This window comes from Geospiza fortis, unplaced genomic scaffold (genome assembly GCF_000277835.1).
Source record: "Geospiza fortis unplaced genomic scaffold, GeoFor_1.0 scaffold569, whole genome shotgun sequence".
Lineage (NCBI taxonomy): Eukaryota > Metazoa > Chordata > Aves > Passeriformes > Thraupidae > Geospiza > Geospiza fortis.
This window is the reverse complement of record NW_005054621.1, coordinates 224,919-238,576: the sequence shown is the minus strand read 5'-3', so window position 1 is coordinate 238,576 and position 13,658 is coordinate 224,919. Positions and strand designations below refer to the sequence as shown.

The following is a 13,658-nucleotide window of genomic DNA, read 5'->3' as shown; positions in this document are numbered from 1 at the left end:
GAGAGGCTTTTTGGGGGGCTCTGCCCTCCCCCTGCGGTCCCCGAGCGCTGCCCAGGCACCGAGGTGGCCGCAGAGGCTTTGGTGGGGTCAGAGCCGTCCCACACGAGCGTTCTGAGAGGAGGAACAGGCAGGAGCGTCGGGAATCTCGGCGCTCCATGTGCTCTCCCTGCTCGCACGGGGCAGCTTTGCTTTGTCTGGGGTTTGTTGTTGCTTTGCTGCTCAAATCTCATCGTCCGTAATTCCTTCAAAATGGAAACTCTGGGCTCCAGCTCCGCTTTCCAGGCCAAGAGTCCTGGCTGAGGCTCCAGGAGCAATTCCCACAGGAGGAGCTCCTGGGATGCCCTGGTACCTCCTGCTGCTGTGTCTTGATGAACTTATCTTTCCAATGCACCTTTTATCCTCAAATCCCTCGGGGACAGCAAGATTCTCTCCACTTCCTAGCACACTTTAATGATCCTGGTGGGATTTCATCAGACTTGATGATCTTGGAGGTCTTTCCCAACCTTAATGATCCTGATTCTGTTTTTGAGTTGAACAAAACTGAGGCACAAAGTAGATTTCTCCAGGGTTTCACAGGTGGTGTGTGCTAGAGCAGCACCATGAATCCAGGGCTCTGAAATTCTGATTTTCTGGCAATTAAACATCTTTTCTCTCCTCTTTAGTCATCAGTCTTTTTTTCCCTCATCAGGGATATTTTGGGACTCATCACGACTCCCAGAAGTTCTAACTACAGACAGTGACATAACAGCTTTTGGGGTTTCAGATTAAATGACATATGTAAGGCAAAAGGAGAAAATCAAATGGCATTTTCTCTCTCATGTGATTCCCACACATCCAAAAGTGGCTGTGAAATGTTTCTGGTAACAGTCGTAGATTTCTTTATTAAAAAATAAAAAAAATCTGTAGCTGGTTTATTCCAGGAAATTATAAGATTGTTAGATTATCTTTTATGCTTTCTTTTTAATTATTAGTTCAAGAATGGGGTAGAGGTTGGGGAAGATCTGCTGGATTTTTTTGTGGAGTTTCTTCTTGAATTTCCCCACAAACAGGAAGGATTGGAGTGAATATGTGTGGATATCTACCAAGTTTATTTCCAGGGCAACTTGAATTTTGCAGCCCATGTGCTTTATTTGCTGCTTCTTTGCAATTTTAAGGCCGTTTGGCGTTTGGGGATCTGAAATGCCAGCCTGGAGCCGTGGGTTCAACAGGAAGAATTCCTGGTTTCTGATGGGAGGTTGCCTTGTGGCCTTTGACTGCTGACAGTTTCAGGCCTGAGCTGCCACAGAGAGGGAATTTTGGAAGCCTGAGCTGGGTTTTGCTGCTTATCAGACACTGAAATTGATAATTGCAAGGCAGCTCCTGGCTGGGATCGCAGGGAAGTGCTTGGCATTGTTCTCCTGGGAACACACTGCTCTCTTCAATAATCTCAGTATCCTTCCACACTCTACAATGTATGGGGTTTTTAAAAATCCTGGATGTAGGGAGGATTCTGGAGGGGTTTTCCCATCTGAAAATCCAGGATTGGTGGCCCCAGTTCACCTCACCTGACTCGTTTTGATTTCCTTGCTGTGCCTTGCACTGGCACCATTTGGGATGAAGTTTTCCACGTGGATCCTCAGGCTGCTGAAGGAGTTCATGAGCTCTTCCACAAGTGAGGCCTCTTGGTTTAGATCTTTGAGGTCGTTCTTGCTTCCAGCTGAGCTGTCTTGAGGATGCTTAGCATCTGTCCAAGTGATTTTGGAGTCATTTGATGCCTGTACTGGTGGTTCTGTCCTGCAGTGGGTGATCTCTGTGTTTGTGTTGCTCAGCCAAGAAATGGGAACCAAAATCAGGTGACAGCAGCGGGTTTGGACAGGTTTGGGGTCTTTCTTTGAGGGGAAATTTTTAATATCTTGCCTTGTAGTTATAAAGTGACAACTAAACCTTTGCCTTTTATAACTATGAGAACATCTTTTAATTTTTTATCCCCCAGAACATGGTGATGAGTTTCCGAGTCTCAGATCTTCAGATGTTGCTGGGTTTTGTTGGCAGGAGTAAAAGCGGACTAAAACACGAACTAGTGACCCGAGCTTTGCAGCTGGTCCAGTTTGACTGCAGCCCCGAGGTGTTCAAGAAGATCAAGGAACTCTACGAGACTCGCTACAACAAGAAGGGCTCGGAGGTGGCGCCGCCGCCGCCGGCGCCGCCCCGTGCCGAGGCGCTGGCCCTGCACTCCTCGTACGACCGCGGCAGCGCCGTGCCCCGGACCCTGCCCGCCGCCAGCATCGACTACCCTGCCCTCTACGGCAAATACCTGAACGGACTGGGCAGGTTGCCCCCCAAAGTGGCCAAGCCCGAGGTTCGCTTGGTCAAGTTGCCCTTTTATACCACGCTGGACGAGCTGTTGAAGCCCACAGAGTTAGGTGAGTTTGGGGAGGTGTCTTGATAAATAAGGTATAAGTTGAATAAAGTTGATAAACATGAGTTGATAAATAAGTTGTGTTTTTAAGGAATTTTTAAAGTTGTGGGGCAGGAGAGGCTGATGGTTGGGGTGGTGAGACCTCTTTCTCTCTTTTCTTTTTCCCCCATTCTCTCTCTCTTTTTCCCCCCTTTTCTCTCTCTCTTTTCCCCCCTTTTCTCTCTCTCTTTTGCCCCCCTTTTCCCTCTCTCTTTTCCCCCCTTTTCTCTCTCTCTTTTTCCCCCCTTTTCTCTCTCTCTTTTTCCCCCCTTTTCTCTCTCTCTTTTTCCCCCCTTTTCTCTCTCTCTTTTTCCCCCCTTTTCTCTCTCTCTCTTTCCCCCTGTCTCCCCTCATACTCAGAATTTACAGAGGAATATTTATCCCTGGGCTTGCCAGTGCTTAAAGGTGGCTGGTAAAAGAGGGAGAGCAATTTTTTACAGAGAGGGAGAGTGCTGGGAAAGGGGGGATGGTTTCAAGCTAAAGGAGGAGAGATTTAGATGGGATATTGGGGAGCAATTCCTCCCTGTGAGGGTGGGGAGGCCGTGGCACAGGGCAGGAGAAGCTGTGGCTGCCCTGGAGCAGCCTGGGACAGTGGAAGGTGTCCCTGCCTGTGGGATGATTCCTTCAGGTCCTTCCCAATCCAAATCCTGTGATTTTCCTCAGACCTGCAATGTGCTCACTTTGGAATCCCACCTTGTTTGGTTCTTATGGATTGTGGAGCCATATTCCACACTAATGCTGGTTTTTAGCACTAAAAATCCCTGACCTGAGGCATCCTATGGATAAAAGAGAGTGGCAACACCTCAAACTGGTTTTTGACCTTTTTTTTGTGCTTGTCACAGTTATTTGTGTGTGGTTCTGTGTGTTTTGAGGGGTGACCAGTAAAACTGGAAGAGCTTTTTCCCTGGGGTGTGGAGACTGATTTTTCATTATTTAATTTGGAGAAACAAAGAGTGTTGTTAACTGATGTTAAATAGAATGTTCTGGTAGCAAAATCAGCGTGTCCAGAGAAGTTGAGTTCTGCTGAGTGTCTCCTAAATTCATGTGGTGATGTCAGAATTCTCTACCAAATGATTCTACAACTTGAGCTGGTCTGGCTTTGCTGAAAATATATTTGTTGTGGCTTGGGGGAAAAAATAGATAAAGATTTGATTGTGCAGAAACAAAAAGATAAAGGTCTTATTAGTCACATTTTATGTAATTTCTTCTTCATTTGAAGGCGTTAATGCTGTGACAAAACAGCTGAGTGGTGACAGAGTCAAGCTCAAACATGATAATTGTGTGGGGAATGGTTTGTTCAGTGTTAAATGTGTGTTAGTCAGCAATTCCAATACGGGATTCTGAAGGAAAACAAATTTCCAAGAGGTGGAAGCATCCGGAGGCAGCAGAGGCTGGATGCGCTTGATGGGATCACCAGGTTTTGTTCCAAGGTGCCATTCAATGTCCCCTGCCCCAGCTCAGAGCCGAGGGCTCATTAATTGCAGCTCTGGCCCTGGTAGGTGACACCTCCCCTGGGCCAGCGGGTCCCTGCAGGGCTCTGCCTGATTTCCCTGCTGCTGCCTGAGGTTTCTGTGGAGCCAGCAGGAGCTGGGCACCAGCAGAGCTTCAAGTCTCACACCTGACCAGGCTGCACCTCCCAGATTTTGGGTTTCTGTTCCAGCAGCAATGTAGTTTTTGTGTAAAGGAAGAGTGAGCTGATAGAAATGCAAAATAAACCGTGAGCGGCTTCTCACTTTTCCTAATCAGGTTTGCTTTGTCTTTGTGTGGCTGCACAATCAGCAGGACTCAGTTTATTGGCAGTTTCTTAATCAGAAACATTAAAATTACTTTTTGTTATTGTCCTTGTCAATCATCACTTGCTAAAAATACCTCAAAAAATGTTTTACTTCCTGCTGGTTGTTTTTGTCAGGAGATATTTGGGTGGAAACCAGAATTAAACACAAAGTTCCACAAAGATATCTTAATTCTTACTTCTGAAATGTGTTTTTGCAAGTTCCATTTGCATTTTTAAAGCAGAAAAGGGACCAGAGGGGAAGCACCTGGAGTGACTCAAGTTGTCACCAGGTCTTCCAAGAGCTGCTGAGGTTTTATCCTTCCTTCATCTCCTCTTTTTCATACAAAAGTGCATTTTCCTCTTTCTGAAATCCTGTTGGCTTTGAATAACCATGCAGTGGGAGGGAGGTAAAGCAAAACACCTAATTCTTTCTAAATGATTTTTAAAAAGCTGTTTTAGCACTTCCTCTTTGTGTTCCTCCCGTGACTTTCAGCAGCTCAGGGTCTGAACTTTGCTTAGAGACACAAAACTGAAAATAAAACGTGTTTGGATTGAAGCACAGGTTGCAACAAAAGTTTCCCACGTCTCAAGCTTCATCTTCGCCACGTTAAATGCACTTGATCTTAAAATTATCAGTGTGCAAAAGGCCCCAGTTAATGCTGGGCTCTCTCCTCTGAGGGTGAGCTGCTGTCCCACCCTCAAGGTCAGGGGGTTTGAAGTTGTGTTTTGTCTCTTCCAGCTGTTTTTTGTGTTGCTTTTTTATTATCTGAGTTAATCTTTTCTGTTGCTGGGGTTATTTTCTTTCTTTTCCAGAACCCGCCTGCTCAGTCTGGTTGGTTTTGGGCTTTTGTGTCAGGCTCAGGTCTCCTCTTGGGCTTCTTGAGGATGTGGTCACACTGTGACACCACTGATGTGGTGAGCTGATGGCTCTTGAATTATTTGAGGGGAGGAAAAAGAATTTTTAAAAAGAGAAAAATCAAATCCAAAGTCTGTTCTTCTTGCACTGAACAGTGAGCAATAAATGAGCAAAGTCTAATCAAAGCAGAATTAGCAGAACAGGTGAAAACTGCAATTCTGAGATGTGGGAGAAAACAAGACTTGGGGATAAACAGAGCATAGCAAGCACCTCGTGCTCAGAGCTGCTGTTCTCAGTTTGATGGACACTCTTTTCTTCCCTCCTCAGTTCCACAGAATAATGAGAAGCTTCAGGAAAGTCCGTGCATTTTTGCATTAACACCAAGACAAGTGGAGCTGATCAGAAATTCCAGGTACTCCTCACTGGGTATTAACAGTTCCAGAAAATGCAGCTGCATCATTCCATCGGCCCTCTGTGTTCCCTGCCTGTGGAAGCTTTTGTTCTCTGCAAGGGGACAGGATTTGTGTGAGGACATCAGGCTGCTCCTCATGTACAGCAAAGAGCTTTGGGGACAGTGGGAGCTGCAAATTCCCCCATCCAGGTCCTTAAGTTTCACTTGTGCTGCTCTAATCTCCCTCTGGAATGGTGCATTTGGGCAGGAAAATGGGGATGAAATCATCGATGACCTAAATTCTCTGCTGAGCTGGTGGTGTGAGTGTCTGCAGCCTTTCCTCTGGGCCAGGTTCAAAAGGCAGAGTGTGAGGCTCTTTGCATCTGAAAGGAACTTCCTTGGTGGGGAGGAAACATCTCGGATTAGGATTTACCCTGACCTCTGTCAGATGCAACTTTTGAGTCAAACAAAGCCTCCCCTCAGAGGTGGCAGTGCAGGCAGGGAGGTTTCCTCTTGGCTGACCTGCTCCCTTCATGCAGAAGAATTACTCCAAAAATTCAACATAAAACCTTTGAATATTTCTCTTTGGCATAAATTAAAGAGCTGGAGGAAGAATATCTTGGTTATTTTGCCTCCTGGTAAAACATCCTTGTTGTGTCTTCCATTTCTTTCCTGATTGCAGTTAAAATCCTGTCAGGAAGAGCCCTGATGGAGGTTGCAATATTCACAGTGGGGCCTTAATATTCAGTCCCTTGGTTTGCATGAGCAGCTTCAGCTGAATAATTAAACACAGAGAGTCTTAAACACTGTCAGGTAAACCTGACCTTAAAACCCAGTTTTTATAAATTCTCACAAATCACCAGAAGGCACCTGAACAGTTTTAAAAACCCAGAGAAAAGCTGTAGGTTGGTGCATCAGGAAAAAAAAAATAATTACAGGACCACTGATATTTGCAGGGGGAATTGTACAATTTAAATAAAGTTCTGTGAGGTAATTTTTTGAAGTTCTATTTAAAAAAATTAGGAACAACTGGAGTTCTTGAGTCTGGCAGCTGGTTTGGGTAATTTTTTTTTTTTTTACATAATTAATTTGAAGCTTTCTGTTCTTTCATTTATCAGGGAGTTGCAACCCGGTGTGAAATCGGTTCAGGTGGTGCTCAGGTAGGTCTGGACTGGGCTCATTGAACATCAGGGGCAGAGCAGGGGAGGAGGGAATGTTCTAGCAAGTTCCAACATGGATTTCATGGCTCCAGAGAGCATTTCCAGTTAGCTTTTTGTTCCTGGGCCTCAGAGGAGCATCTTAAATTCCACTTTTTTTGAACCTCGAGCAGAAACAGCAGAGTCCCACCTGGATGGGCTCTGCTGAGGGGGCGTGGATTGGGATGGGGGCTGTGGGAGCTGGGCATGTGCAGAGTGGTGGGATATTATGGGATGTGTTGTTTCTGCCCAGAATCTGCTACACAGACACCAGTTCCCCCCAGGAGGATCAGTACCCTCCCAACATCGCCGTCAAGGTGAACCACAGCTACTGCTCCGTGCCGGTGAGGACTGGAGAGGAAAATCTGGGGGGAAAATTTGGGGACTGTGGAAGGAAATGGCTTTCCTGATGAATGCCACACTATAGAGGTGCACTGCTTAGTTTGAAGCTAATTTTTTCATGGATTAGCCATGTTGTTAATGAGCTGTTCTGTATGAAGGCTCGATCCTGTTTAATTGTGCTCCAGCTGTACTCAGCTCCTTCCCCCCATCCCTGAGACCTGGGGCTGAGTGCAACTTAATGGAGCTGATCAACAGATGTACCTTGAGTAAAAAAATAAATATCTGTATTTAATCTTCCTGCTCTAGGGCTACTACCCCTCAAACAAACCCGGGGTGGAACCCAAGAGGCCTTGCAGGCCTATCAACCTCACCCACCTCATGTACCTGTCAGCGGCCACCAACCGCATCACGGTCACCTGGGGCAACTACGGCAAGGTGAGAGCCCAGGGAGCCCCCAGAGCTGCCCAGGCAGCCCTGCAGAGCAGCCTCCTCATCCTCTCCTTCCTCTCTCCCCAGAGCTACTCGGTGGGGCTGTACCTGGTGCGGCAGATGACCTCAGCAGAGCTGCTGCAGAGGTTGAAAACCATCGGCATCAAACACCCGGAGCTCTGCAAAGCGCTGGGTGAGTGGCTCGGGAAGGGCCTGTCTGCAGCCTGCTGGGGAATAACCACCACCTTTCACACCTCTGCTCCCCTCCAGCTGTGTAAACCCCACTTTTTATCTGAACAGACTTGCTGAGCTGTGTGTGAGCCGTGGGAGGTCACCCCAAAGCCGTGGTTCTGGTGGCTCTCCCTGTAGGTGGATGTAGGATTTGTGCCGCTGTCGTTGTGACTGGAAGGGCTTCATGCCTTCAGCTGAGTCAGTATGAGCAGCACTGACCTCGGGATTCCCAAAGGACATTTCTGGAGCGAGGGATCCTGGTGACAATGTCCTGCTGCCCCAGTCCCTGGGACTCCTTGGGGTGGCACTGGGATGTCACCAGCAGCACTTTGATATGCCTTGAGAGCTTCAGAGAAGAGATGGTCCCCAGAGATGCTTATCCCAAACCACTCAGGTAAATCCTCCTGGTATGAGGCTCGTGTAAAACATTACTGGAAATGAGGGGAAGTTACTTTGCCAAGGTGGATTCTGACTTGGAGCTCATGAGTGTGGAAGATTCCCAGTTTCTCATGTTGCTGGACAAAACCTTCTCGCTGTTTCATTCTGCGTGGGAGAACTGACCCCGTGATCCCGATGGTCTTTAAAACTGCCAAAGATCCTGGAAAACTCCCAAGGATAAGAAACTGTCAGGGAATCCCAGCATAGTTTGGGTTGGAAGGACCTTAAAGCTCATCCAGTGCCAGCCCTGCCATGGCAGGGACACCTCCCACCGTCCCAGGCTGCTCCAAGCCCTGTCCATCACGGCCTTGGGCACTGCCAGGGATCCAGGGGCAGCCCCAGCTGCTCTGGGCACCCTGTGCCAGGGCCTGCCCACAGGGAGGAATTTCTCCTGCACGTCTGAACCCCAATTTCCCCTCTTCAAGCCATTCCCCCTTGTCCTGTCACTACAGTTCCTAATGAAGAGCCCCTTTCCAGCATCCCTGGAGCCCCTTCAGGGACTGGAATGTTCTGGGAGGTCTCCACTCAGCCTTCTCTTCTCCAGGCTGAACTTCCTCAGCCTGCCAGTCTTGGAGGTGCATGGTAGTTCACAGGGAAGGTGATGACTCCAGGTGTATCCAGCCTGCAGACACCTGGATTTCAGGCAGGGATTAGTTGTATTTGGTGACTTTAAATAAAACCAAATAAGAGAAATTTCTTACTTCAGCTCCTTAGTGTTTTCGTGCTTGGAAGTTGTTTGGATATCCAGAACTGGCCAGCCTGAGGAGATCCTAAACTTTGCTTTTCTAGCTCTGGTCTGCTCTGCAAATAATTCCCTGTCACTGAAGCTGCCCTTTGGCTTCAGTCACATCTCACTGCTGACTCATCTTGCTTTGCATAAAATTCTGTAGAACTTAATACAGGAACATTGTCTGAGGACAGATTATGGGTTTGGATCCAAAATCCTGATCTGGAGATCCTAGAAAATTCTCCTTCCCAGGTCTCCCAGTAATTGATGCACAGAGAAAGCTCTTACAAAGAACTTCATAAAAAATTAAGCTTGGATGAAAAGGCTCCTAATGTGAGGAAAACAAGCCCAAATCTTGTAATCTCCTGGGAATTTCACATCTGAGAAGTCACTCTCTAATTAAAGCTGGGTGTTGCAGAGCTGCATGTAGCCTCATTGTCTGGAGACATCTTGTTATGATCTGAAAAGGTCAAAAGAAATGGTTGACTTGCTCCAAAGAAAAACGGTGATTGAAGTGTCTGAGGCAGTTGCAGACAGCAGTGGGAGCAGCAGCTCCTCCTCAGGACTTGGGGAGCAGTTCAAAGCTCGTTTTGTTGATTTTTGCACCTTGGTGTGGGACCTGCACCCGTGGGACCTGCCCATCTGCTGCTTTCTTTGATTTCCCTGCTGCTCCTCTGGGTTTTCCTTTCAGGCTGCAGCAGCAGGGGCAGGATTCCTCCTTTCCTGACATCTGATTCTTCCCAGATCTGTGCTGGATGGCTGCTGTGCCTGGTCTTGCATGGCTGCCTCGCTCTGAGCTGTCTGCCTGGGTACCTCTGGGCCTGTTTGTGGTTCCTGTGGAACGTTCTGGAATAAAGGAGATGGCCAGTGGAGAGGCTGAGGAGTGGCAGCCCAGCAGTGCTGAGAGGATGCTTGACAACCTGATGGCAAAAGGATGGGGATGTGTTTTCCCTCTCAGTTTGTTTGCTCACTTGTGGGGGGACTTGCTCTGAGCTGTGAGTGCTGGGGGGAGACGTTTCCCCAAATCCTGCTGCCACAGAGCTCAGGAGGGAATTAACCCCAGGTCCACGTGTTCATTCCCTGCCTGACAGGGAAAGTGATCCACACACACCCCAGGGCTGGGCTGAGCTGCTCCCCCTGCGCTGCACAGTCCTGCCAAGGCTGAGTTTTGTTAAGTGCTGTGTCCTCTGCTCTCCCTGCAGTGAAAGAGAAGCTACGCCTGGACCCCGACAGTGAAATCGCCACCACCGGGGTCCGAGTGTCCCTCATCTGTCCGGTGAGACCCTGCAGGCTCCTCGTGCAGTTGGAGTTTGGGTTGGAAGGGAGCTTAAAACCATGCAGTGACACCCCCTGCCACAGGGTGACACGTTCCCTGACACACCCTGACAGCTCCCACTGCCCCAGGCTGCTCCAGCCTGGCCTTGGGCACTGCCAGGGATCCAGGGGCAGCCCCAGCTGTGCCAGGGCCTGCCCACCCTCCCAGCCAGGAATTCCTTCCCAATATTCCCTCTGGGAAGCCACTCCCTGTGTCCTGTCCCTCCATCCCTTGTCCCCAGTCCCTCTCCAGCTCTCCTGGAGCCCCTTCAGGCACTGGAACCCCAGCTCTCCCAGTTTAACCCAGAACCAAGCAGCTCCAGCTCTGTTTTAGCCTGCTTTTGTCAAGAACCCAAACCATACTCCCAGAGCAGCTTTGCAAACTCCCAGATGTTTTTCCTTCTGGGGGGATCTGGGGGTTCCCTGCCAGGTGTCCTGGCTGATGCTCTGCTCTCTGCTCCCACAGCTGGTGAAGATGCGCCTGTCGGTGCCGTGCCGGGCCGAGACCTGTGCACACCTGCAGTGCTTTGATGCCGTCTTCTACCTACAGATGAATGAGAAAAAGCCCACATGGATGTGCCCTGTGTGTGACAAACCTGCCCCCTACGACCAGCTCATCATTGATGGGTGAGTTTTGCACCTCTCAGCTCTTTCCCCTTCCCCACTGGGTGCAGCATCCAGTTCTTGGTTGAAGTTCACTTTGAAACTGTTGAAAGTTTATTCTGCTGGTGCATAATATTCTGTTTTCAGGGTTTTGGTGTGTTAGAGCAAGTGGGAATGTGCTGGGGGGGAACAGGCTTGTGGTGCAGCATTTTTGGGGTGAGTTTGGAAGCAGCTTTGTGCCCCCAGATGCTGGGAGCCTTCTGTGGGCTGGGACCACTGACCAAGGACTGGTGGAACATCACACGTGGTTCCTGCCTGCTGGGAAATTATCTCCACCCTCATGGCTGTGTGATTGGCCTCCACTGCAGGTTCCCTCAAGAGCAGGGAGAGTCTGGGGTGATGTTTGGAGTGGCTCAGCTCCCCTGGCACAGGGAAGTGAGCAGACCAGTCTGTTCCAGCCTCACCGAGGGCTCCTGCAGCGTCGCTGCCTTGTGGGCCCTGGGCAGATCCAGGAGCTGTGGCTTTCCAGGCAGCCTGGAGCAGCCTCAGCACAGATAACCTGTTTGCTTTGTCCCCTGGCCAACCCTGACAGGAAAATCCAGTTCCTTGGAGATCTCTGGCAGGGGGAGATGAAGGGGAAGCTGCGAGGGGTGGGACTGTGGAACCCACACGGGTCAGCCATGCCCGTGTCCTGCACGAGGAGCAGCAGGATGTCCCTGGGGAGGGCTCAGCAGACTTTTGTCCCTGCTCAGGGCTGGGTTTGATGCCAGTTCTGTTGGGTGAAATCCTTCCCAGATTCCCTGGAAGTGAGAAGAGGGAAGCTGGCACTCAGCTGGGTGCTGGGAGTCAGGAAAGAGCCCGAGGCTCCTGAGCAGGGAGGGAGGTGGTTGGTCAGGTCTGGGATCCTCAGGGCCTTGTCAGCTTTTTGGGAGCTGCAGCTTGGTGGTTGCTGTGCTGGTGATGGGATTGGCTGTGGGAACAATTCCTACAGGAGCTGGGGAAAGCTGAAACTCTCCCACTAGGGTGCCACAAAATTTTCCTGGCCTTGGAAGTCTTTCCACTGGGAGTTCTCCTTCCTCCTGAAGGAAAGTGCTCAAGTCCAGGAGGGAGTGAGGCCTGGCAGAGCAGCATTTCCAAATAAACATCCCAGGCAAACGCTGGGACACAGGGAATGTAGCAAATCCCCAGTTTCTCTGGAATCAGGGCCTCATTCCAGGTGTATTTTCATGGATTCATGGTGTTCCTGATACAGGAATGTTGTTCTGGTGTCTGTTGTGGAGATTTGGGAAATAAAACCAGGAAGGAAGGGAAGTGCTGCTGGTTGGATTGCTGAGTTCCCAGTGCCAAAGGATCTCTCACCTTTTGCTAAATCCTTGCTGGGGATGTCCCTGGGGATGGGGCAGCAGCCTCCTGCCTGGAAGCAGTGCCTGGGAAACTGGGTGAAGAGGCAAAGCTGTCTTTAATTGCAGCTAATTAAGCTGGTAGTTGATGATTTGGGTGCACGGACAGGAAGGGCTGGGATGGATTTGCACAGTCAGAACCTGCACTGGTTTTATGGGGAATAAAGTCCGTGGCTCCAAGGGCTCCCAGCTCAGGAGCCAGCAGCAGGTTCCTTTTGGCTCCAGGGTCACTGCACACACCCTGCTGATTGCCAGGGCTGTGCCAGCTCCTCCTGTCCCCTCTGCAGGCTCCTGTCCAAGATCCTGACAGAATGTGAAGATGCAGATGAGATCGAGTACCTGGTGGATGGCTCCTGGTGCCCCATCCGAGCCGAGAAGGAACGGAGCTGCAGCCCTCAGTGTCCCATCCTGGTTCTAGGTGAGAAAGGCTGGAAACCCTGGGGGAAATCACATAATTGCAGCATGGCTTGGGTTGGAAGGGACCTGCAGGATCATCCAGTCCCTCCCCCTGCCATGGTAGGGACACCTCCCACTGTCCCAGGCTGCTCCAAGCCCTGTCCAGCCTGGCCTTGGGCACTGCCAGGGATCCAGGGGCAGCCACAGCAGCTCTGGGCACCTGGGCCAGGCCCTCAGCTCCCTCACAAGGAAGAATTTCTCCCCAATATTCCCTCTGGCTGTGGAAGCCACTCCCTGTGTCCTGTCCCTCCATGCCTTGTCCCCAGTCCCTCTCCAGCTCTCCTGGAGCCCCTTTAGGCTCTGAGCTCTCCCTGGAGCCTTCCCTTGTCCAGGCTGACCAGCCAGGAGTGCTGGATGCTTCCCTGAGCTGGGCAGGGGTGGTTTCAGCTCCTCCTCTCTGTGCCAGGCTCCTCGGAGGTGAACGGGCTCCTGGCCACCCCCAACGGCACCGGCGAGAACGGCAAAGCCCCGGCGGACGTTGTGGATTTAACACTGGACAGCTCATCCTCGGAGGAGGACGAGGAGGAGGATGAGGAGGAGGATGATGATGATGAGGGACCCCAGCCCAAACGACGCTGCTCTTACGAGAAAGGTTTAGTCTCTGCCTGCTGACTGCAGCCACGGCTCGGAATTCCCAACGGACAGACTTGAATACTCTGGTGCTTATTAAACTGGAGGAGGGGGAGAACGTCCTCTCCCACCTCATCTCCCTCCCTCCCTCATCTCCTGTGACTTTCCTATTCCAAATTACTCATTAAAACGAGAGAAAAAAGAAAAAAAAAAAAAACAAAAAACAAAAAACGACACAAACAAAACAAAAAACAAAAACCATTGAGCTGCTTCTTGGTTGGAAAACGACCCCACTCAGAGCCTGACCCTGAACTGGAGCCTGAAGTAAAGAAAGTGTCTTAAGCCAGGCAGGATCCTCCCTCACCTGGATCCCGGGATCGGGGGAGCTCCCCTGCACACCTCCAGGACACCCACCCCTGCATCTCCAAAGCCGTGTGCAGTTTGATCCTCTTGTTAATTAACCATTCCTTAATTAATCTAAAGGTTTTGCTGGA

At 50.0% G+C, this 13,658-nt stretch overlaps 1 protein-coding gene across 1 annotated transcript; it reads left to right on the top strand.

The window, feature by feature from the left end:
* The first annotated feature begins 1,975 nt into the window (after positions 1-1,975).
* On the top strand, positions 1,976-13,652 carry PIAS4 (protein inhibitor of activated STAT 4). Its single transcript, XM_005430355.3, has 10 exons — positions 1,976-2,402; positions 5,395-5,479; positions 6,577-6,618; positions 6,908-6,998; positions 7,303-7,431; positions 7,513-7,618; positions 10,024-10,097; positions 10,602-10,762; positions 12,426-12,556; positions 13,001-13,652. The coding sequence occupies exons 1-10, from the start codon at positions 1,976-1,978 to the stop codon at positions 13,204-13,206; spliced, it is 1,452 nt and encodes a 483-aa protein (XP_005430412.1). The 3' UTR covers positions 13,207-13,652.
* The last annotated feature ends 6 nt before the right edge of the window (positions 13,653-13,658 follow it).

Coding starts and splice junctions, on each gene's coding strand:
- PIAS4 (XM_005430355.3), top strand. CDS start 1,976: ATGGTGATGAGTTTCCGAGTCTCAGATCTTCAGATGTTGCTGGGTTTT. Junction 2,403..5,394: donor GTTGAAGCCCACAGAGTTAG/GTGAGTTTGGGG, acceptor TTCCCTCCTCAG/TTCCACAGAATAATGAGAAG. Junction 10,098..10,601: donor GAGTGTCCCTCATCTGTCCG/GTGAGACCCTGC, acceptor CTGCTCCCACAG/CTGGTGAAGATGCGCCTGTC.